We start from the raw sequence: 24,186 nt of genomic DNA, 5'->3' as shown, positions 1-24,186 counted from the left end.
CATTTGTAGTTTTGCTAGGCATCGCCAAGCACCTTCATGGAGGTTGTAAAAATCCCCCCTCCCCATGATCATGCACGAGATGTCAGCTCATCCAGACCCTCTTCACTCAAAGAGGCTTTCCTCAACAACCAGCTCAGATGCCAGCCTCCTACCTCTGCGGGCCCACCACTACCATCCTTCCTGATTCCCCTGCCCAGCTCTACCTTGCTCTTTGTTCCATAAACCCTTTTACCTGCTAACATTGTATATCACTTACTTATTTTACCATGCTCACTGCTTATAGAGGATTTCCCTTGAGGCTCCTGGAGGACAGAGATCTCAATCTCTCTGCCTCCCAAACACCTAGAATAGTGCCTGGCACAAAGCAGATAATCAATAATTGCTTTTTGAATGAATGAATGAATGAATGAATGAATGAAGCAAGCACGACACCATTCACATTATCTTTTACTAGGCCAGTCTTCCCATCAAGGCAATAATAGGATTAATGGCTATATCCAAATGCCTTGCCAGCAGAGGGATGGGATGAGTCCTTCAGTGACTGCTGGATTAACGAAAGAAAAGGTAGCACCATGCCTAGAGTCTGGGCACTGGCCCCGAAGGCAGGGGTCCATCCACCACATTGCACCTGAAGCTCATGTTTCAAGGCCCTGCTCAGAAACCACCTCCTCCAGGAGGCCTGCCATGCTCTTCACCTCCTCTGCCTATCCCTCTTACAACACAGACTGTCTCCACATCTGTCTCCTGCCCCAGAGCAACATGGAGGCTAGAACTGTGTCTTGGCCATCTCCAAACCTCCCACCACCTGGAAGAGGCTAGAATCAGAAGTGAGACTAGGAATGGGACAGGGTGGGGAGCTTAAACAAGAGCTCCTGGTTACTATCTGATGTGGCCATTTAATACTATGATAAAAGTAAAACCTTTTTAAAAACCACACATAATTTATAAGTATGTTCTATAAGAAAGAATGACTAGAAATGGAGGGGGACTTAGTTTAACCAGGTATCTGAAGCATTTTATAAGGCAATAGTAATCAAATAGTATGCTATAGGTTAAAAATATAGGAACATGTATCAAAGAAGCAGAGGGAAAGATGTTCCCCCAAAACCCATGTAACAGACCATTTATTAACTGCTGGCTAGAAGGGAAGCACCACAAAAGGAAGGACCCCTATCAGCTCTCCCCGCTGCACAGAGCAGGTACTCAACAAATATCTGGTGAATGAATGAATATGCCTGGCACTGAGTAAAATGCTTGCCATAAAAGATCTCATTTCATCCTCAAAACAACCCAGTGAAGCAGGTGTTATTTTCCCTGTTTAAAAGCAAGGAAACAGGTTGAGAGGATTAGCTGCTGCCCAAAATTGCACACATAGAGACAAGGCTGGGCTTCAGAGTGGGCTGCCTACTCCTTTGGTTTGGTCTTTCCCACTAGGCTGGAAGCTCCTTAAGAGTGGGGATCAAGGCTCTGCTGCACCCCACCCCACTACAGAACCAATCATTAGCCTGGGGCTGGCACATAATAGGTGTGTGGTAAATATGTGTTAGTGCTTCAGGGAGGGAGGCATTATCTGCGGTAAGCAGTGGGGGATGGCTCTGGGGATATGAGAGAAGAAAACTCTGGGTTTTTTTTTTTTTTAAGATTTTATTTATTTATTAGAGACACAGAGAGAGAGAGATTGAGAGAGAGAGAGGCAGAAACACAAGCAAAAGGAGAAGCAGGCTCCATGCAGGGAGCCTGACGTGGGACTCGATCCCAGGTCTCCAGGATCACACCCTGGGCTGAAGGCTGGAGCCAAACCGCTGAGCCACCGGGGCTGCCCAAACTCTGGGTTTTGATGTGTATACGCTGGGGGACACAAGGGAGTCGGTCAGTGGGACTCCCTGAGGTCACCAGAGCCTGCCTCTAGTGGGCTTATTCATTTATTCAAACAAGAAAAGCTGCCACACACTAGAATAAAGCTTGCTTCTTACTTTCAGCGAAGACCTGAGAAGTTGGCAGAGGTTCCCAAGGCCAGGCCGGATCAGCCTCTGACTGGTTACTCCCAGGTGTCTTGCACGGTGCCCTGGGAGCACACTGGGCTCGGGACCTGGCCCCTCAGTGGCCATGAACCCGAGGTGGTAGTGGGGGTCTGCTCTCTGCCCTATCTCTGCCCAGGGTTCCACCATATGAGAGCCCTTGGGGGAAAGAAGGAGAAAGGATGACCCCAAGGGTCCCAGGCTTCTCCTGGTTTGGCCCCCAGGGTCCTAATGCCTGGGCTTACCTCCTCAGCTCTTTTGGGGAGGTTGCTTTCCAGTGGAAAGAACTTGTAAGGCAAAAGGAGAAGTCACAAAGCAAAGCAGGGCCACCTCCACCTCCGTGTGCACAACCAAGATCACAAATCCCCACGTCTATACCCACCACACAGCGAATGCTGACTGTATACATGGACACACATGTATATGACAGATGCAATGTGCCCAAGCATGGTGACCATATATACACCACAAACCAGTGGGGGACCGTGTCATACACAACACAGCATTCAACGACAGCACTTAGTCACACATGTACCACAACACAAAGGCATCCACAGCACAAACATGAGTGTGCATGTGTCATAGACCCTTCACATGACTACTATGCAATGTCTACAGCACGCACACATGGAAAGGAAGGGATGGACAGATGTGTATAAAAATATACCCCTCATCTGCAACTACATGAATAGAACTCACCTAAATGTGCCCACAATTGTGAATGGCCTGAGCATGTAGAGACATACACAAGAACTTAAATTCTGTGCATATTTCACATCATATTTGGATCAGTTCCTCAGCCCAAACTATTTTTTTTCACACCACACAACCTTCTGCATGCTTTAAAATCAGGGGGTAAAATGCAGGGGAGACAACAGCCTAAGAATTTCCACGAAATGCCAGGAGAACATCCTCTTACCACTGACTGGAATAGATTAATTTTCCCCATTTCATATTCTAATTATAATTCCTTTTCCCATCGCCATCTTCAGTCCTCATTACAGCTGGAAGATTGTTCTGCAAAAGCCAGACCTTCATCTTCTCTTCCCAAGAGTTTTGTCATGGAAATGAGTTTTGGAATCTGAAAGAACCCACATTTTTTGCAAATATCGAACGTGTGGGGATAACCCTTTCATGACGGCCACCGGGACTCTGCTCACAGAGGCTTCAGAAGGGTCTATCTCTCCCTCGGTGCTGTGTAGTCCCCTTGGCAAGAGGGGCGACTGGGCCCCTATTCCAACAACCCTCTCAACTTAGGTCTTATCTTAATCTTTAAGGAAACTTAGCAAATAGGCAGCCAAGGTGAAAGGTGAGATGCCAGCTCCATCGGCATGTGTCTTAGCTGATCTACACCTTGGTTTCCTCATTTCTACGACCCACAGAGTCACTGATCCATCACAGGTGTAAATTAAATATCCGTGGGAAGGTGAGTGAATAGATGGGTGGATGAGTCATAGATGGTATAGCTCAGCGCAGTCTCATGGAAATATAAATCAAGTCACAAATGCAAGCTATGTATGTCATTTTAAATTTTCTAGTGGCCACAGTTGAAAAAGCAGATATAAACAAGTCAAGTTAATTTTAATGACATATTTTATTTAACCCAATATTTTTAGCATATTATGATTGCAACATGTAATCAACAGAAAAATTGTGAATGAGATGGTTTACAGTCCTTTTTTTTTTTTTTGATACTGTCTTTGAAATCTGGTGTGTATTTCACATTACAGCACATCTCTTACTTTAGACTTAGCCACACTTCAAGTGTTCAAAAGTCACATGTGGGTGGTGGTTGACATAGTGAATAGAAAAGGAAATCACTGTAATGGGTAATATGAGTGGATGCATGGTGGGTAGGTGCATGGGTGGGATGGATGGATGGATGGATGACTGGATGCATGGATGATAAATACGTGGGTAGGGAAGATAAGTAGTTTGGAGGAATGAATGGGATAGGTGGGCCAGTATATAGATAAACAGATGATGACTCAGTGATTAGATAGCAGATTTAGAAGATGGGTGGGTGGGATGGATAGGATGGCTGGGTGCGAATGAAGAGATAGGTGGATGAGAAGATGACTGCAATGGTGGGTGAGATAAACAGATGAGTGGGATCCCTGGGTTGATAGAGTGTGTTACATGGGTGAGTGGGATGGATAGGTGGGTGGATAATTATATCTGGTATTTCTTTCTCACTCTATTCACACTTTCCCTGGATAATGTCATGCCTTCTTAGGGTTATAACATGTCACTGACTCTCCAATGCTCATCTTCAACTAAGTTATGTCCAAATTCCAATGTATAGCTTCTCCCTGGATATCTGTTCCATGAGCATCCCAAATTCCACACATCCACACTGAACTCATGACATGTGCATGGACCTCTTCTTCCTCCAGTGGTCTACCATCATGGTAGAAGATGTCACCTTCTACACAGGACACAGGTAATACCTCCAGGATGACTCTGGATCCCGTTGCCCCTACATCCCCCTAATCCAAACACCCACAGAGGCTTTGTCCTCAGCTCCCCTTCCCCCAAGTCCATCCTCTAGTGTGGCTATCACTAGTGATTCCTCAGTGCTCAGATCAAAACCCTGCAATGACACTACATCATTAGCCTTGGCATCCAGGACCCTCCATGACAACTAGCCCTGAGTCTCAGCTCCCATGTCATCCCTTAAGGTTGCAGGAGCCTCCAGTGCCCCTGCCTTTACACACACTGTCCCATCATCAGCCTGGAGGACCCTCTTTCCCCACTTTTCTACCCACTGAAATAGAACTGTCCCTGGGTCTTTTGTTCCTGGCTACGCAGTGCCCCCGTAGCAGTCTTGCCTGCTTCTGTACACCTGTATTCTTGGACCCAACCTTAAAACTTCCATCCCAAGTCGACCCTGGATTCAATTTAACTTCGTGTACTGTGATATACTGGGCTACAGTATGGATTCATGAATTAGAGTATTGATTCCACCAGTAACTAGTTGATTTGACCTTGGATTTAACCTATTATTGTTATTATGAACTAAACTCTTATCACCACATCAGCCACAACCCTCTCCATCAGAACCATAGGAAACATGGTCCTGATGGAGACAGTCACTGAGGCTGTCAGCTACCCCTTCAAATCTCTCCTCTCCCCCACATTGTTGACAGTATACCCATCCTGACCACTTTCCTTCTTCTGAAAAGGTGAAATATCTCAGTTCTGTCCATTCATCTTGACCCCACTCTTCTCATGTCTTCCCCTCATTCACTCTTACTCTCTGTCCTTAGGATCGAATTTCAATATGCAGAAGCAAAATAAACCAGTCCATTCCCTGGTATACCATGTACTAAACACTTACAATGCACCAAGGAATGCACCCCCAACCATTGGGAACTTATAATAAATAAAACTTGTCACAAGGCACAGAAACATAAAAGCAAAGGGATTCTGAGGTTACAGAGGGGGCAACAGTTGCTTACTGAACAATATCTAGAGAGTGTATACTATGTGCCCAACATCGTACTGACACAAGGTACACCATAATGATTATGACACAGTCCCTGCCCTCAAGGAGTGCCCAGTTCTATGGAGAAGCTTCAAGGAATAAAATGTTCCTATTCTCCACACCTGAGAGAGAAAGGCAGTTCACTGGCCATAGTCCTGAGATGGGAACAAGTAACTACAAAACCTGTTTGCAGCCCATCCCAATTGGTCAGTGACAGCTTTGCATTCACCCAGCCTAAGTGATCAATAACAGTCTAACTCCAATAGCCACATGTCCAGTCCCAGAACCTCCTGCTTCTCAAAGTCCCTCTACCCTAAGGGTCCATGCTTCCCCCCAAACCCACAAAGCTCAGCTCATGCTTGATTTGGAGAGACTAGCTTTGCAAAGTATAGCAATGAATTCAGCATTTCAGATATCAAATAATGGCTGCTTCTTTGACAAATGTGACAATGGCAGGAAAAATTATCACAGGGGAGTGGATGCAAAGAGGAGGGCCTCTTAAGAAAGGCTCCTGAAAAGGTAACTCGGGAGCCCCAGGATGGAGAACACACAGGAGTTGGCCAGGCAAAGAGCAGGGAACATGGTATCCAAGACTGCTACAAGCTCAGACCAGTGAGCACCTTCTGTATACCAGACCTCAGCCAAGAGCTGTGCCTGGACATCTCACTGGGACCCTCCCAGAAATCCCAACGTTACATGACTAGCCCCATTATAGAGATGAGCAAGGCAAGGCTCAGGGAGGCTGGAGAGCTTGCCCAAATCCATCCAGCCAGTTCTGAACCTGGCCTTGACTCCTGGTACCAAAGCAACAGTTGTTCTGTAGAATCTGCTTCCCTCTTCTCCTCCCTTGCCCAGAGACAAGATCAAAGACCAAGGATGCACAGCCCCCAGCACAGTCAGTGGCAGACACTGAGAACTGTACCTCACAGACATCTAAAGAGGAAACAATCAAAGCAGCATACACTGCGCCTGCCTACCCCCACGTCGGGCCGTGAGAACACTCCTTCTGCACAGATAAAACACGGCTCAAAAGCTAGAAGCAGCGAATGTGGCAGCTACGCGCTGGGCCCTGCCGAGAGTGCGGTTTTCTGTGGCGGTGTCACAGAGAGATGCACATCAGGACCAGGGAGAGGCGGAGGAGGGGCAGAGAGGCACTGCGCAGATGGAAGGGGGCCAGGGACAGAGCTGTCAGGCACAAACGCACCTACAAGAGGACGGTGGTACGGTGGTCACCAACACTGGCTCTGATGCCAGGCTCCCTAGGTCCAAATCTCAGCCTTGCTTTTCAAGTGGTGTGACGTTCTAAGTTCCTATTTCTCAGTTTCCTCACCTGGAAAATGGAGAGGACTATCACTTAGTCACTTAGATTGAATAAGTTAATATTCAGAAAGTACTCAGAACATCTGGTACACAGCATGCACTCGATAATTGTTAGCTATTACTTATGTTATTATTGAATCCTCACAACAACCCTGAGAGGTCACTAGGTCACTGTAACTACCTCTCTTCCATAGGTGAGGAAACCGAGTGGGCCTGCATGCAAACCTCTGAGATCTTACACATGGGAAAGACCCCTGATGAGGTCTACCTGCCCCAATCTACCTGCCATCTATAATTTGAAATAAAATGGTAAATTAAAATCTTCATAAGAGTCCAAGTGAGAGAGGATTTTTCCCATGATGATGACTTTCGTGCTTTGTTCCTAAATATCCAATATCAATTTCTCTCCAAAAAGAGTTTTTCTCTTTATTGGTGCACCTGCTTTACTGGGCATAATGCACATTTTTCTTCTACCCGCTGAGAAATCCAACAGTATGATTGGCCCAGAGAGGTTAGGGGATCTGCCCAAGGTCATACAGCAAGGATATGGCCAAGCTGAGTCTGCAGCCCAGGCTGCTGATCCCCCAAAGGCCTATACTGACCTCCCATCCCCACCATTTCCAAACTTTGTAAACCAGAGCAGGTGACCTCACAACTCTGCACCCAGAGCCTCATCTAGCAGTCAGAGGGAACAATGCCAGCCAGTGGGGCTGGGAGTAGGTCTTGTGAGTAAGCCCAGTGTTGTGGCTACTGCAGGACCCTCCTCCCCACTGCTGACAAGTGGGTGTGGATAGTACTGCCTGGTTTAGCCGTAAAATACTTTGAGACGTAGAGTGATCACTACAGCACCTATGGTGAAGTGCCACCAGGCACCTGCCTCCTCTAGGAGACAGGAGTCAGTGTCCCCATTTTACAGATGGGGAAGCAGAATCGTCTCAACTGGCTCCAACCATTCTCCTTCTAGACCTGTGCTGTCCAACATGGTAGCCATCAGCCACATTAGGCCACGGAGCACTGGAACACAGCTAGTCCAAATTAAGATGTGTATAAGTGTAAAATACACACTAGGTCTCAAAGACTTAGAATAACAGCAAAAGAATGTAAAATGCTTCATCAATATATTTATATTGATTACATGCCAAAGTGATACCATTTTGGATGTAGATATACATACATATAAATTTAACTAAAATATATTAGCAAAATTAATTTGACCTGTTTCTTTTTACTTTTTTAGATGTGGCTGCTAGAGAACTTAAAATTACATATGTGGTTTGCATTCCATTTCTACTGGACAGCACTGGTTGAGATGCAGTCCCGGGAAATAGAAGAATTCTCTGATAGATATGGGGAAACTGAGGCCCACAGAGGGGGAGTGACTTGTTTAAGGCAAGAGGCTGGTAAGGAGGCTCACCACTCATTCAATGAATGTTACTTGAGTTCTAGGTATTGGGATGAACAGAGAACAAAATGTGGAGGCATTTCCCAACCCAGGGGTGACATGGTGAGGATACGGTTGGTTCCTTACCGGCCAGGCCCCCATGGACCAGGGCAGCTGGACTCAGCACCAACCCTCATCTCCCCGCAGTGAGCTCTGATTACAGAGCTCAGGGAGTACAGAAAGGAAGACACACACTCCAGCCCAGAGCTCCCACTCCAGCCCAGAGCAGAACCACCTCAAAGACCCCTGGTGAATCCCACACAGGCCATTAGCCAGCTGCAGCGGCCAAGAGAGGCTGACGGGCAGGGTAGCCCAGTGCGCACAGCATGGCCTGGCAGGCCCGTGGCAGCTTACATACCGTCCGCACTACCACAGATTTATGGCAAAAATTATCCTCTCTCTCAGCTCCATTTAAAGCCATTTGGAGCTCGCTCCCATCCCCGATTATAAATCTAATTGCACATTCCAAACAGACAAGCGCTCATTAAGCTTTAATTATGCACATGTTGTTTTCAACAAACATTTTCATTTGGCCGCTGTGAGGGGGAATGTTTCCAAAGGGGCTGCAGACGCTGCCTGCGGCTGGAGGGAGCAGGCTGGGAAGTGGGTCAGGGTGTGGTCCAACGAGGCTGTCCAAGAGCAGGGCAAGGACCCCCGCAGGTCTGGATCGGACTCTGGTGGCCTTCCGCCGGGCTCCTGCGGCAGGAGATGTCAGCGTGAGTGCTCTCAGCTGGTCCCACCTGCACCCCTACTGTACCCACAGTGTCATCTCAGCTGGCACCAATGGGCCTCACCAGGGTGGGAGGAGGGAGGATAGGGACCTACATTCTCAGCTCAGAGCATAAGTCCTCCCCCACCAGGAGCTGGTGTCTTTAAAGCCTCCTGCTTGTCCCTCCTCCTACCCACCCCCCAAACTGCAGTGGAGTCGGCTTTCTCCAGCAGTGTTCCCTTCTCTCATCCGTTCACTCATTTACTCCACAACTATTTCCTGCACAGAGACCTGAACTGGCAAGGAGGGGCCAGAGTGGGTCAGGAAAGATGAGGCACTTGTCTGGTTCTGCCCAGGACCCTGTCCCTAGAGCCACATTCTGCCCACTGGGGAAAAGTCTTGGAAAGCATTTGTGAACCTGTCCCCAGCCAACCCAACTATCTTGGTGGCCTCCCGTCCCTCACTTGGGCTCCTCCCCTGCTCTGCCTTTCCAAGAGGTCTCAAACACCCATCCAGGTCTCAGCAGCTCTGCACTCCCCCCTCCTGCACCTCCGTCTCTTCCCTCTCTTTTTGTTTTTAATTTCTTTTTTTCTTCCCTCTCTTTGCAGTTACTTCCCACTCACTCCATGCTGCCTCCTCCAGGAAGCCCCCAATAGGACTAGCTGCCCCTCTGCTTGGGAGTACCATGAAAGCATTTATTGGACCATAACATCATACCCAACTGCTGCATGTCTGACTACTAAGACCAGCCTGTCCTACTATTTCCCCAAAGCACCATCTCCTCTGGGAGTGGGGGGAGGCCTCTGTGTACTGTGTGGCCTTCAACAACACCTTCCCCTCCCTGGGTCTCACTTTCCTCTTTTGTACATGAAGGGGTTTGAATGAGTGAGGCTCTCTGGGTCCTTTAGTCATTTGGTCAGGTGTTTGTTTGTTTGTTTTTTAAAGATTATTTATTTATTTATTTATTTATTTATTTAAAAAGAGAGAAAAAGCAGGGGGAGGGGAAAAGGGAGAGTGAGAGAGACACTCAAGCAGACTCTGGTGAGACTGGAGCCTGATGGGGAGCTCAATCCCACAACCCTGAGATCAAAACCTGAGTGAAACCAAGAGTCAGACTGGTTTCTGACTCTTAACTGACTGGGCCACCTAGGTGGCCCTGGTTGGTCAGTTTTAAGTTTTATGGTCTGTCTCAAAACTATACCTTCCTCTTCCTACCAGAGGAGGGTCCTGAAATCACCAACCTCTCCCCCCGCAAATGTTCTGCCAGGACCCTACAGAGCAGGGGAAGTTTGCCAACATCTGTGGTGCACAAATGGTACACACCCAGAGATGGGGGGACAGGGATGGTGCAGAAACCCCAAGGCTGCTCCTCAAAAAGCTTCTGGAAATGCAAGCAAGTGAAATAAACGTGTTTTAAAATGGATGTCAAGATCCATTCAGCCCCTGGTGGCTACCTGTGGGTTTAGGGTTTAGGGCAGGGTCCTGGGAACAGGCTCTGAGAATGAAGGTTGGAGGTTCGCTGGGGGGCACCACAGGAAAGGCGGGAGGCAGGAGGGGCAGAGGGACAAGTTGAGCTGTGATGCTGTCACATCAGAGGCAGCAGCCTGTCCACAGGACAGCTCTGGAGCGATGTCCCAGACTGAGGCAAGGAGCCACCGCATTCTCAAGTGGACCCAGGCTGGACCCACTGGACCTGGGCTGCCCCGGGGGTGGGTGATAACCTCGGGAAAGGCCACCTTCCTCCACCAAAGGCAACCCCCAGAGAGGGCAACGGCAGCTAACGTTCTCAATAGCTGCCAGAATGAGTGTATCCGTTGAGGAGGGCTCTGGGTGACTCACGAGAGCATCCACTACCACTATCATCATTTATTCATTTTAGCTGATTTGTGCAACATTTACGCAGTGCTTGCACAAGCCAGGGACTCCTTTAATTGTAAAGTTTAGCTCGTATCATCTTCTCAACAACCCCGAGGTAAGTCACTACTACTCAGGCTCCCATTTTACAGATGAGGAAACTGAGGTTAAGTCAGGTTAAGCAGCTTGCCCAAGGCCACATAGCTGGTAGGGGGCAGAGTCAGGACTCAAACACCCAGGAAGTGCCCCTAGGGGGTCGCGGCTCTGACGCCCAGGCTTCTCCGAGTCTGGCTTGGCCCTGCTACCCCGCGAAGGCACGGAGCTGTCCAATCCCAGCCGCTGTGGTCGGCCATCCAGAGCCTCAGGGCGCCAGTACTGCCAGGATTCGTGCTTGACAATTATCTATCCTCCGCGGTTGGGAATGAGTCCCAAAACCGATCCTTGCCAAAGACAATTAACCAAAGGCCACATGAGCGTGCGTCGGGTGAGACTGTGGCACGGGGCGGGGGGCGGGGTGAGCGAGTGCCTGAGACAATGAGCAGCAGATGATTTGGGAGATATTTTCTCCCAGCGCTACAAAACAAGCCCTCAATCATGCCACAAAGGGCTTGCATTGTTGGAAGGGAAATATGTCAACGACAGCGTTCAATCGTGGGACGGTTAAAAAGAAAGTGGGGGGGGGGTGAGAAAAAAATCGTTTGAAATAGTAATTTGACCTAGAAAGATTTTCTAGGTCACCTGAACCTGGCATTTAGGCATCTAACCCCAAAACCTAACACAGACGAAGTACCAAATTCACTTCCTTCTGTCAGTACCAGATAACACAGGAAATGATATTTGTAAACACTGCTGCTATATTTTCAAGTGCTGTCTTAAAACCAGCCTTTGGACTGGGAAGCAGAGAGAAACCTGGCTCGGCGCAGCCCTGGAAGCCCGCAGACCGGGACTCGCTCATGCCCAGTGTGGCCCTTGGCCAAGACAAGGACAGGGCCGGTCAGATCCTCGGGCTCCTCCTCATAAAACAGGAATGGGATGGGCAGGCTGGGAGCGTCGCAGCGTGAGGGCACACCAAGCTGCTGCGCTAGGAAGGCTGGATTTCTACCCATCCTCACCCTTCTGCTCTTGACAATCAACCCCTATGCCCCAAGTCTGGGCTATCCCTGAGGACCCCGCAGGCACAGGGGCCAGGAAGGCAAAGAGGAACCTCTGTCCCAACAGACCTTAGCTCCCCAGAAATCAGAGAGAGAGAGAGAGAGCAGCCTGCACTGAGGCACAGCACAGGCCAGTGAGTTCTTCTACTTCATCTTCATTTTAGAGCCACCCAGGTTAAGATAAGTCAGGGACCTCAAAGACCCTATCATTATCCCACGGAGGAAACTGAGGCCTGGGCTGGTAGATGACCCATAGCTGCTAACAACAGCATGCTGGGGGTGACGACCACCATTGGGTCCCCTGAGCCTGTGCCTCAAAAAGAAGCCAGACTTAGCCTGCTTGCCATCAAAGCTGAAGGTCACAGGGAGCATCCTGCCCTCCCCAATCCCTGACCCAAGTATCTACAATGTACCCAGCCATGTGCCAGACCCTGAGGACTGGACACACAAACGATCCCCAGGGAACCTTGGGATCCAGAGGGAATCCAGGTGCCAGCACCGATGACACCAGGGGTGACAAGGCAATGAGGTAGAAATAAGCCAACTGAGAGCAACTGATGCACACCTGTTAGGTAGAAGGACTAGAGTGAGCAAAGGCCAGGCAGCTGGGAGGGTTAAAAACCCCAGGGTGTGTGTGCATGAGTGGTCGGGGCGCATGTATGAATCAGTGCATTTATGGGGCTGTGCTGAGTGGGCACGAGGAATCAACATTCATCGAACAAAACAGGGAGGGTTTGCAGCAATATTCCTAAAAGAAGAGTAACTAATGGAGGGGTGCCTAGTTTGGCCAGAGACTAAAACTTTCTGTGAAGACAGCAACCAAAGGAGTATGATAGTGATGTCAAGGGAGAACTTAATTTTTTATTTTTTAAAAAGAACTTATTAAAAAATTTAAAAAGTAAAAAGAACTTATTTATTTATTCATGAGAGACACAGAGAGAGGCAGAGACATAGGCAGAGGGAGAAGCAGGCTCCTTGCGGGGAGCCCGATGTGAGACTCGATCCCAGGACCCTGGGATCATGACCTGAGTCAAAGGCAGACACTCAACTACTGAGCCACCCAGGCGTCCCTCAAGGGAGAACTTTAAATCAGTGCAGAGAAAGTGCAGAATTAGAGCCAACTCTGCATGAAAACATACGGTGAAGGAGGGCATTCACTATATGCCAGGTACCATGTCACATGATTTACACGGTATTTCCCTCAAGCTTTTGACGGAGATATGATCCTACTTTACACAGGAGAAAATTAATGGTACAATTCAAGCAACTGTTCAAAGGTCACACAGCTAGAAAGTGGCAAAGCCAAAATCTTAGCTCTGCCAAGGTTCACCCTGATAACAACTATTCTGTCTCTCCTTTTTGAAACAAAGAGACAAAAGTACAATTATTTAAAACCAGAATGGGGATAATAGGGTTATCCTGTTCCTATTTAGGAACACTTAACTAGATACTCACTGCAAGCCACCCACCAAAATGTACTCTAAACAGATTAAAGAGTTAAGTATAAAAAATCATGTTATAGGGAAATATCAGAAAAACAGAACAGAATGTTTATCAGATCTATGGCAGCAGGATAACTTCCTCAGCCCTTGAAGCAATCACAGAGGAAGGGAGATTGACAGATTCAAATATATATGCATTAATATCTTCTGTAGAAGGAAGCATAATAAAACCAAAATGAAAAGGACATCAGACTAAGAAAATATCAGCACCAACTATGAGACAGTTAATATATACGGTGTAGAAACATTTCAGTCAAATTAAAGAGACAGCAAGATACCGATAGACAAAAGGACACAGGACACAAACAGGAAAGTCACGCAAGAGGCAATCTACCAAGAAACAAATATACAGGCAAAATGTACACTTGAGTTGATGACGGGAGGAATGCACGTGAACCACACCTACTGTAAGGAAAGGGGTATTTCACGCCACTGCTGACAAGGAAAACCGTTTCCAGCCTACTGGAAAGCAATATGGCAGCCACTCCCAAGGCAGCCAGCCAGCTTGAAGCAGAGTAGATGGAAAACCCAAGACCTTGTCTCCTGCCTCAGGAGTCACCCCCTCACCACACTGCCCATCCTGTCGCAAGTGCACCCCGTCTTGCTTAAAATGGTCTTCTGTTCTGAGTGCTGGCAATGGTGCCAGCAATGGGTGGGACATGGTCTTCATCCTCCTGAGCTTGTGGTGTAGTGAGGGGGGCAGGACCAGGAATTATAACATGGGTGATGAGCGTACTGGGAGCCAGAGTTCGTGGGAGCCTACAGAAGGGCCACTGTAAAAAGACTTCACAGAGGAGAAGGCTTCTAAATAGACCTACCAGCAGGATGAGCATAATAGGCCAAGGATGAGAGAAGGCACCAGATGGAAGGGAGAGAGCATAAGAACAGCACTCTCCAAGACTGGGGGTGCTGGAGACGGGGCGCATTCACTGAGCAGGGAGGTAGCCAGAGCTGGAATGCAAGGCAAACAGGACCTTATCATGTGATGGGTTTCCAGGGCTATACTAGGGAGCTGAAGCCCAGAGTGCGAGCTGCATTTTAGAAGCTGGCCTCTGGCTTCGGGACAGGGAATGGGTTGGAAAAGGTAAGTATGAAGCCTGTCCAGGAAGCCAGGCAGATGCCACTGTGATGATTGGCAGGGGGGACCAGGAAGCAGGACTCTGAGCAGAGTCTGGGGAGAGAAGAAACATTTGATAAGGTAATAATAAGTAAGCCAATGTGGCAGTGATTCAAAAAGAGACATTCTATGTTGATGGCTAGAAAGGGAAGCGGGGCTCGAGCCAGAATAAAATCCCAGTGTGTTTTCCATACAGAACCAAGAGTCTCAGAGATGAATGAAAACTGCCAAGAGCAAGGGATCACCCAGGAGTCAGAAAGGGGGTGACTCACCCAGTTCACAAACCCTAATTTCCTCTCCTTGGTCACACACTTCCTTCTGATTTCTTTTTCTGATGATTCATAAGAAAAAAATTTCCCCTTTTAAATTCAAACCAGAAATGCTTGAGCACCTGAGTTCACCCTGCCCAAACCATAACCTCTGCCCCGAGCAAACAAAACCCAACCTAACCCCAGGCAGCCAGAGACACTGGCTGCCAAGAAACCGAGAGGAAACAAGAGGTTTCTGGCTCTGTGAGAGCTGTCAGAGGCCCCCCCAACCCTCCCATGCCCCAAGAGGGCTTTAGTGCCAGCTCACATACACAGGGGCAATCCTCTTAGCCAGAACTCATGAGATTTCAGAATTCAGAATCTGTTTGGATCTCTGTGTGAGAATCCCATAAATTACATTGTGCCTTTGGTAGGGGGTCCAGAGCAACCCCTGCAGTAAAACATATTCATATTTCTTCATTGAATCCTATGAATATTCACACAAGTGGGTTAAGTAAAAATTACGAAGAGCTTCGTGTCAGTTCAGATCAGGTTCTGTGGCCAAATGAGTTTGTGGCATATTCACAAACCGACATTTGGTGACGAGCTTTTTGGATTTCAGATAAGGGAGTTTAGAGCTGAATCAAGCACTGAGCACAAGGTGGTAGGCCCCTGCTGAGAGACCATCCCTCTGTGTGCCCATTTTACAGAGGAGCAAAGTGAGAAAGGTAAAGGAAACTGTTCTGGGTCTCACAGCTATTAGGTGGCTGAGCTGGGACTTAAGCCCAACCCTGACATCTCTCCACGTGTATTTAGATTCTCTAGGCAGCTGAAATGCCAGACAGAGCATTTAGCATTACGGGGAATGTGGGTGGCACTGGGAGTGGGGTCAAGACCAGGTGGGGCAGGAATCATGATGCTCTTCCTCAGGGCAGGGGAGGCTGGTGTTTGTCTCCTCACACAGGCCCAGGAACATGCAGCCATCCAAGGCCACAGAGGCCCAGAGCTCTCCGCATCCTCTGCAGACACAGTCCCAGGCCCAGAGACCTCAGAGCCCACTGGGGGAGGCAGGCACCAAACATGCAAACACACAAACATGGCTACAGTTGTGATAAACGCTGTGAAGTACACAAGGGAACTACAGAGATAAAAGGTGGAGAGGAAGGACTCGAAAAGATCTCTCTCTAGAGGTGATAGTTAAATTGGGGGAGCCCTGCAGGGGAGAAGGAGCCTGCCACAAAGAAAGCCCTATGGGCAGAGGGATTACCAAGCGCAAAGTCCCTGGGGTCAGCAAGCAGAAAACTGCCACATGGGAGAGAAATAATGTGGCTAGAACACAGAGTAGGGACAAGGTTGAGACCAGAGTGGTCGGCAGGGGCCCAAGCATGTGAAACCCTGGGACCATAGTAGACATACGGATTTTATCCCAGATGGGAAGCTGTTGGCAAGTTCTTGCAAAGGAGTAACAGGTTCTGATTTACATTTTAGAAGATGACTCAGGCTTTCACATGGAGGATGGATTCTGTGGGACTCCTGTCCATGACTTTCAATTTTCTCATCTACATAATGGGTTCATGAGAAGCCTTATAAAAAGGACAAGCAAGGGTGAATGGCATATGGCTGACTTAGAACAAAGACTAGATTTTCCCACCTAATCACAAAGCAGGAGAAGCCAGTCCTAAATCATCCTGATTAAAATCCTTCAAAGGCTCCTAACCTCTTTCTCTTGGTTCCCTGGTCCTGTATGACCTGATTCCTGCCACTCTGTCCAGCCCCATCCCTCGTCATCTCCTACTGGACCTCTCCTCTCCTGCCAGCTGAACCACTCCCAGAATGTGCCAAGGCCCTTTCCCCAGAGCACTAGTCTTGCTAGTCCTGCTAGCACTAGTCCCACTGGTCCTGCTTCATCTCCCCTTCCTTTCTACAAACATTTGATGAGCACCTACCCTGGGCCAGTCCTGTTTTGAACACTGAGAGCCTAAAAAAAGTGGCTGAGGACCCCTGTGTGAGCACACGTGTGTGTTCATGCATGTGTGTGCGCATGTAAAACAAGAATCCAAACACATCCAGCCTGACCCTCTTCTAATTGCTGGACTGGTTCTTATCCCCTCATGCATGCATTCATTTCCTGAAAGGATATTTATTAATTACCTAATAAATTAATTAGTTTATTAGGGGAAGAGACTAAGCCAGGCAAGTATGGGGAAGGGGGGGGAAGGTGGAGAAACTTCCCGTGTAAAGGCCCTAAGGTGGGGCTAGGAGGGTGAAGACCAGTAGGGTGGGCAGAGCGAGCAAGGAGGTAGGGGGGTGGAAGAGAAACCAGAGAAGCAACAGAGGATGGAGTATCCCCCACAGATGGCACTGAGATTACTCTTCCCCAGAGAGAGGAAGCCAGCACTTTTTCCACAGCCTTATCTGATAGTTGTGGTCAGAGGAGCCAGTAAGGGCAGGCGTGAGGGCTGCAACAGCTCAACACATCCGAGGAGCCTCAGTGGGGCCTCAGAGCAGCTGACATCCGCTTGGCCTGCGGCTTCTTCCTGTGGCTTCTGCAACTCAGGTTGCCCCAATGGGTGCTATTTTTGCTTCCGTTTGAGGTTCTGTGCGCAGTACTGGGGGCCGCTGGGTCTGGCCCCTCTTTGGGTTTGCTCTGCTCAGAGTAAAGTAGAGGAGCCACTGAAATGTTCCAAGTGTCTTTGGGGACATTTACTGTCCAGCAGGTGTGAAAGAAGGGGAGATGGGTTTTATGTGTCCTCTTGTCCGTCCTCGTGACCCTCAAAGATCAGAGAGGTTAGATGGTTTATCCAGGGTAACACAGCCAAACCAAACCACAGGCTGAGGATTCTAATCCAGTCTGTCTGAAGGCCCTTAAATTTGCAAGGAGTTATTTGCATCTGCACGTAAATTACTGTTTTTCAAGCAGCTACTCTGTGCTATATGTCCTTCCAGAGAGCATGAGGATAAAGGTGCATCAGACCCTGCATCAGTCCCGCAGAGCATCACAGCACTGATGGGCTGGGTACAGGGAAGGGTCCCTGGCCCACACTGTTGGGGGTGGGAGGAGTGCAGGATCAGAGCAGGCTTCTGGAAAGCAGTGATGTCACAACTCTGTCTGCAAGAATGAGCAGGAGTTCAAGGGGGAAAGGAAACATTCTGGACAAAAAGGTCTGCATGTATAAAATCCAGAAGCACCACAGCTTGGTTAGTGGGGGAGGGGGCTTCAGGAAGCTGCTCAGCCGTGATGATTCCGCCTGGGAGGAAGGAGGCAGAAGCTAGCTTGCTGAATGCAAAAAATGAGATCAGACAGGTGCCCCAGCCCCCCAAGTGGCCACATTAAGGGTATCAGAACAGATCCAACAGGCTACAAGCAACCATCCAACAAAAGGCTTTCAGCAGGGGAGTGGCTCACAGAGAACTTGCCAGCTGTGTGTGGAGAGCAAACTCTACAAGGAAGGTGGAGACAAGGAGGCCTGAGCAGAGGCTCCTGTATCACCCAGGCGATCACCCAGGTACTAGTGAAGTGGGGAGGTGGGGTTGTACCCTGCAGGTGCAACCGTCAGGGAGTGAGGCAGAGAGAAGAGCCAGGGATGATATAAGCCAAGGAGTGGATAGTCACTGTGTTTACCAAGATGGGCATGACTAGGGAGGGTGTGTCTCGGGGTGGGGGCGGATGAGTCAAGACAAGGACCATTTAGAGCCACTGTCTCCTTGAGATGAAGCTTCTGGGGCAAAGATGTGCAAACCAAAGTGGCTTTTCTATACCACTGCCCCATTCATAAAAGGCTGCTGTTCCCATGGCCTCAATTGTTTCACACAGCAAGGTAGACCCAGAGAAGGTGAGTACATTGCCTAATGTCTCAGCCAAAAATCAAGAGAGGGAAGCCTGCAAATCCAGGCCCACCTGATTCCTGTATCAATGCCCATTTTGACAGATACTCAAAAGCAGGAGGTCCCCACCCCCACCCCCGCCACCCCATCCCAGGGCTGGGGGAAGCTGGAGAAATTACTTCCCATCTATGATATTTCAGGGCTTCAGCTGTGATCCACACATGTGAACACTTGCCAGGCCTCGTGGCTGGACCGAGACAGAGACTCCTGGACAGCCCTTGGGCCTCCTGCAATCACAGCAGGTGCCACAGAGGGAGGCCCAGCTATGCCCGAGATGCCTCCTCAGGAAACCTTGCATCCCTGCCTCTGCTCCCAATTTCATTAATTACTGGCTTGAGAATGCAGGAGGCAGCAGGAGGGAGAAAGTCATCACGGGTGCCACTAATCACAGAAAGGAAATTAATTTCAAACATGAAGCTCATCCTTCACTGGAAGTTCCACATACGGCTCCAATTTCCAACATGGAATAGAACAGTAGGAGTTGGTAGGACCAGCCTGAACTATTTTTCTAAGGGAATCAGAGACCAAAAGAAGGCAAAGAACTTATCAATGATCGCAAAGTGATTACACAGGAGGATATAAACATATAACTCTGACTTCCCACTCCCTGGGCACCTTCATCCTCTCCATAAATATTCATCAGGCATCTGCTGTGTTTCAAACTCTATGTGCCAGCAGATACACTGGGCTCCAGTCAAAGGCTTCCACGGTCCTTCCCCAAGAGGGGTATTTTTATTTACTGAGCACCAACACAGTGCTTTATAGATCTAGTCCCATTTAATTCCAATAATCTGCCATTTTATAGATAAGGAAACTGGCTCAGAGAGGTAAAGCGACCTGCCAGAGACCACACAGCAAACACAAAGCAGAGCCAGGGCTCAAAGCCAAGTCTTAAATCTGGGCTCAGCTCCTGTTCCCCAGGTCCAGAGAGTGTTCAGAGGTAGTGATATTTCAGCCACACTCTCCCTTCTAAAACCATTCCCACCTCCCTTCCAAAGCCTTTCTTTCACCCTGGGCTCTCAGCTGGCACTGGTTTACTGGGCGGCTATTATCCCAAGACCCCACCAATACAATGCTAGTATTTAGAAAGCTGTTCAGGAAGCATAAAAAATAAGAGTCGGTTCTGTTTCAAGACAGCCAGTAAGTCCCTGTAATTAATTCCTCTCCCAGTCAAGAGACCATGGACATAACCAGAGACATAGAGAAATTGGTACTAGACAGGGCTATGAAGTAGAATGTGGCTCTGAATCCAAGCTCCCTAAGAAGAGAACCAGAATATAAGAGTCTCTGGTCATAAGCACAAGGGGGAGAGGTCCCCAGGTCACATGCACGGGCATATCCGTGCACACACACACACAGTGTTAGCCATGAAGTTCTCTAAAGCAGAACCAAGGGTTTGGGTCATTTGTTCATTCACTTGCTCAACATTTGTGGAGGTCCTACCACATATAAGGCAAAGTGCTAGACAGTATGTGTATGCACGCACACACACAATCATCACAATACAGGGGAGGTATCAGTGTTCCCATTTTATGGATAAGGACACTGAGACTTGCAAGGCTCAAGAAGCTTGCCCTATGTCACAGATTGTATTTGTGGCAGAGTGAGATCTGAAACCAGAATCTAACCCAGACCCTGGCACACAGGAGCCAGTCCCTGGCTACCTTCTCAGTGCCTGGCTGGCTCCAAAGCATTCCCCAGCAGACCGAAGGCCTGTGGCCTCTTGCCTTTGACCCAGCATGCAGAAAGTGGTGATCATGTAGGGGGCACAGAAGCTCCTGTTTCTTGGTCTCTCTCAGTTTGCCTGGGACATTCCAAGCAAGGGAAAGCAGGCATGAGAGGGTGGTTTCTGTTTCTGGGACACATGTGCACAAAGCTAATTTTTCAACAAGCACTGTGATAAATCAGAGCACCAGAAGAGGTCAGGCCTCCTGCTCAGCTGGGTGCAGCCCTGTCACCTGCAACAAGCCCCACCCCCAAATCAGCCAACACCCTCCACAAAGACCATCTCCCCAGCAACAGCTGGAAAATGCCATCAATGTTAGGTTTCTGCATTCAAAATCTCTGTCACCTAGTACATGGGTATGTATTTGCCCTTAAATCTGTGACAATGTCCTTCCTCATCTTTTGCTGTCCTTGCTTTTACAATGGAATGGCAATTGGAGAACCCAACTGGTTATTTTTCAATATCCTTAATGGACAAAAGGAAAAGGTGGTACTTGAAAATTTGGGGTAAAGTTTTATTGATTCCACAAACTCCAAAATTCAATGAAAGAAGGCAGCTCAAACTTTATTCATAGTGACAGCCCCAGCTACTCCTTATCCCTCCTGCCTTGAAAAGCCCTTCTCACTCCTCACTCTAGATATCTTCTGGGCTCCTACCATACCATGTGCTATCCTCATCCTTTGTTTCTGGTCTGAGTTGGCCAACCCCCCCACTCACACCTGGCCAGGCCCACTGCAAGGTGTGCTGGATGGATGGATGGATGGATGGATGGATATAGATGGATGGATGGATGGATGGATGGATGGATGGATGGATGGATGAACAGATGCTTCCTGAGCATGCTGGGCACCTCACCTCTGATGCTCAGGGTGCCAAGACCTGCCCCTCCAGGGGCCAATCCCAGCCACTTTCAAAATTCCTTTTCAAGAAGGAGCTGCCAACTGCAGGCCTCCTGGACCCTCCAAAGCATTGTCACTCCATAAGGTGACAAGCACCAGTCCAAGCCCCTGCCTGCCCCCACCCAGGCACCGTCTCTCTTCACCCTACAGCAACGGCCTGACCACCTCCACCGCAGGAGGCAGCGGGCACCCGCTGCTTACCTTCTGCTGAAACACACCTGCAATGCACCAGCGTCTTGCAAGTAGAAGGAGCCCGAGTCTCATTCCACAGAAGCCCTGGCAGCGAGAGAACGCGCCCGCGACAGCCTCTGTGCGATTCTGCTGCATAATCAGCAGAGAAAGAGAAAAAATGCCAGAAATAGCAAGCTTTATAAGCCCTCCTGACAAGTCTTGGTCCTCTATTGGCTGGAGGCCCGGCACCCCCGCCCCCCATCCCATTCCTATAAGGTGAAATGGAAAAACCTGTTATTTAACCTCTTTTATCAAAATCCATCTCCTATCCCAATCTGGGCCTGAGTGTTCCGAGCTCCTGGCAGCGGTCTCCACACCAGGTCTCAGGGAGCGGAAGGGGAGGCAGCCTTCCCCACTCACGCACACTGCCTCGGGAGCAGGTATTGAGCTGGAAAGGCTTCTGGAAGGCAGCCTAGCAGCACCTGTCAACATGTGAAAGTTGCATGCCATCTCATTTGGCAATCAGACTTCTGAGCGTCCGTCCTGCAGACATACTTGCGCTGGTGTGCACAATGCATGCCCACAGATGTTGCTTGTTACAGACAAGAATGAGGGGCATGCAAAACGTCTAAAACCAGGCTCAGGTTGAACAGAGTAAAATATATCCATTCTATGGAATGTGAGGGAATGAGGAAGGTCTGCAGGTGCTGACTTGGGACCCTTTGGAAGAAAAAGTCAAAGACATGATCCCATCTTTACAAAAACAGTAACTGTGTGTGTGTGATATGCCCTGTCAGAGATGCCAAACAGAACAGCGGTCATCTGCAGAGTAGGAGAAGGAGGTATTTTTCATCTGCTACTTTTCTCTTTTTTGTCTAATTTTTTTTCTTTTTTTCTTTTCCACAAGCATGCACGGCATTTGTGTGTTTTGTTTTGTTTTGTTTGTTTTGTTTTGTTTGACATTTGTAATTTAAAACAAAAAAAATGGGGCAGCCCGGGTGGCTCAGCGGTTTAGCGCTGCCTTCGGCTCAGAGCCTGCTCCTGGAGACCCGGGATCGAGTCCTGCATGGAGCTTTTCCCTCTGCCTGTGTCTCTGCCTCCCTCTCTCTCTCTCTCTCTCTCTGTGTGTGTGTCTCTCATGAATGGATAAATAAATTCTTAAAAAAATAAAATAAAAAATTAACCAAAAATATAAGAGCCGCCCTAGTTCCTTCCCACTCCTCTGATGCCAGCAGGCCGAGGGCCGAGGCTGGATCAGGCCTGGGACAGCACTGGCCTGAGGAACTATGGATTCCCCTGTAACGGCCTTAGTTTTCACACAGGTGCAGTTAATTCAGGGCTCCATGAGGTATGTGGACTCGAGTAAGACAGAACTGGGTTTAAATCCTAGCTGTGCTAGCTTCCCTGAGCCTCAGTTTCTTCATTTGTAAAATGGGGATGACAGTACCTATTAAGTGCCATGTACTGTGCCAGGTGCTGTTAAACCAGTTTTAATTTTTGGACATTTCAGAAACACCAAAGGCTGCGGAGGAAGCCTCACATAGCTGAGGGCATCCAGGACTCAGTGAGAGGAGTTCTAGAAGTATCCCACTACCGAACACTTATACCAATAATAAACTAAGTGATAAGGAGAAGGACCCAGGTAACAAATGGTGACAAAGAGGACCAGTGCTCAGGCCTCTGCATGAGGAGGGGGTGGAGGGATCAGAAAGGGCTCCAGAGAGGAAGAGTCCTGTGTTCATGCCTCTGCACCTTTCTCATGCTGTTCTCTCTGCCTGGATCGTGCTCGCCCAGATGCTCCCTCACACGATCGACTTCTCATCCTTCATTCACATTCTGCTTGGAGATCTCCTTCCTCCCCAGAGAGGGCTCCTCTGACCCACCCACACTGAGTTCCTTTCTTCCTAGCACATCACTCCAATGGCTTCTGCTTATTTGTTTTGATGGCTTTCACTTCTGTTTATTGCTCACCTTTCCTCACTAGGCTGTGAGCTCCATGATGACCAGGACTCTGTAGAGCCTTGCTCATCTCTGGGTCTCGGCTCCTAGCAGAGGCCCTGACACACAGCAGATGCTCAACAAACAGAAAGTACACACAATCTGTAGATCCAAGGCCCAGATCCCAGTGCATGGATCCTTGTGTGAAGGAAAGGGAAAGAGAGATTTTGTACTATGACATAAAGATGGAAATTTCAGATATATCAAAGAGCTGGAAACACACACACAAAGCTGGGAGGGTACTATAAAAGCTCATCCATGAATGCTTCTATAGGCTTAAGATGGGAAAGGACTTCCTAGGCCCCATGCATTTGCACGCAGATATTTATTCTTTGTTGTAACATTATTTATAAGAAAATGGAAATAAGAATAATACAACTGAGGGCCACCTGGGTGGCTGTTACTTGAGCATCTGACTCTTGATTTTGGCTCAAGTCCTGATCTCAAGCTCCATGTCAGGCTCCATGCTCAGTGTGGAGTCAGCTTGTCCCTCTCTCTCCCCTCTGCCCCTCTTGTCACTTTCTCTCTATCTCTCAAATATATAAATAAAAGATCTTTAAATATCACACTGTTGCTGTTTTAAAAAAAGAATAAAATCCATTGATAGGGTATTGGTTAAATAAATCACAACTCTGTACGATGGAATACTATGCAGCCATG

General features: G+C 48.5%; 1 protein-coding gene across 6 annotated transcripts in view; it reads right to left on the bottom strand.

Annotated features, from left to right (window-relative positions):
• TOX2 (TOX high mobility group box family member 2) overlaps window positions 1-24,186 on the bottom strand; it is a 132,652-nt gene that overhangs the window by 82,579 nt on the left and 25,887 nt on the right. Inside the window, exon 1 of one of the 6 annotated variants that reach the window (XM_038572371.1) lies at window positions 21,559-21,699. The exons of 4 other annotated variants lie outside the window; for them this stretch is intronic. In XM_038572371.1, coding sequence (XP_038428299.1) covers window positions 21,559-21,684 — 126 coding nt within the window. In that variant the 5' untranslated portion in view covers window positions 21,685-21,699. Of the gene's footprint in view, window positions 1-6,709; window positions 6,734-21,558; window positions 21,700-24,186 lie in introns of those variants that run through there. One more of the 6 variants, XM_038572374.1, reaches the window with a different exon arrangement.

The sequence above is a fragment of the Canis lupus genome, chromosome 24 (genome assembly GCF_011100685.1).
Source record: "Canis lupus familiaris isolate Mischka breed German Shepherd chromosome 24, alternate assembly UU_Cfam_GSD_1.0, whole genome shotgun sequence".
NCBI classification, from domain to species: Eukaryota; Metazoa; Chordata; class Mammalia; order Carnivora; family Canidae; genus Canis; species Canis lupus.
This window is presented reverse-complemented; position numbering and strand designations above follow the sequence as displayed.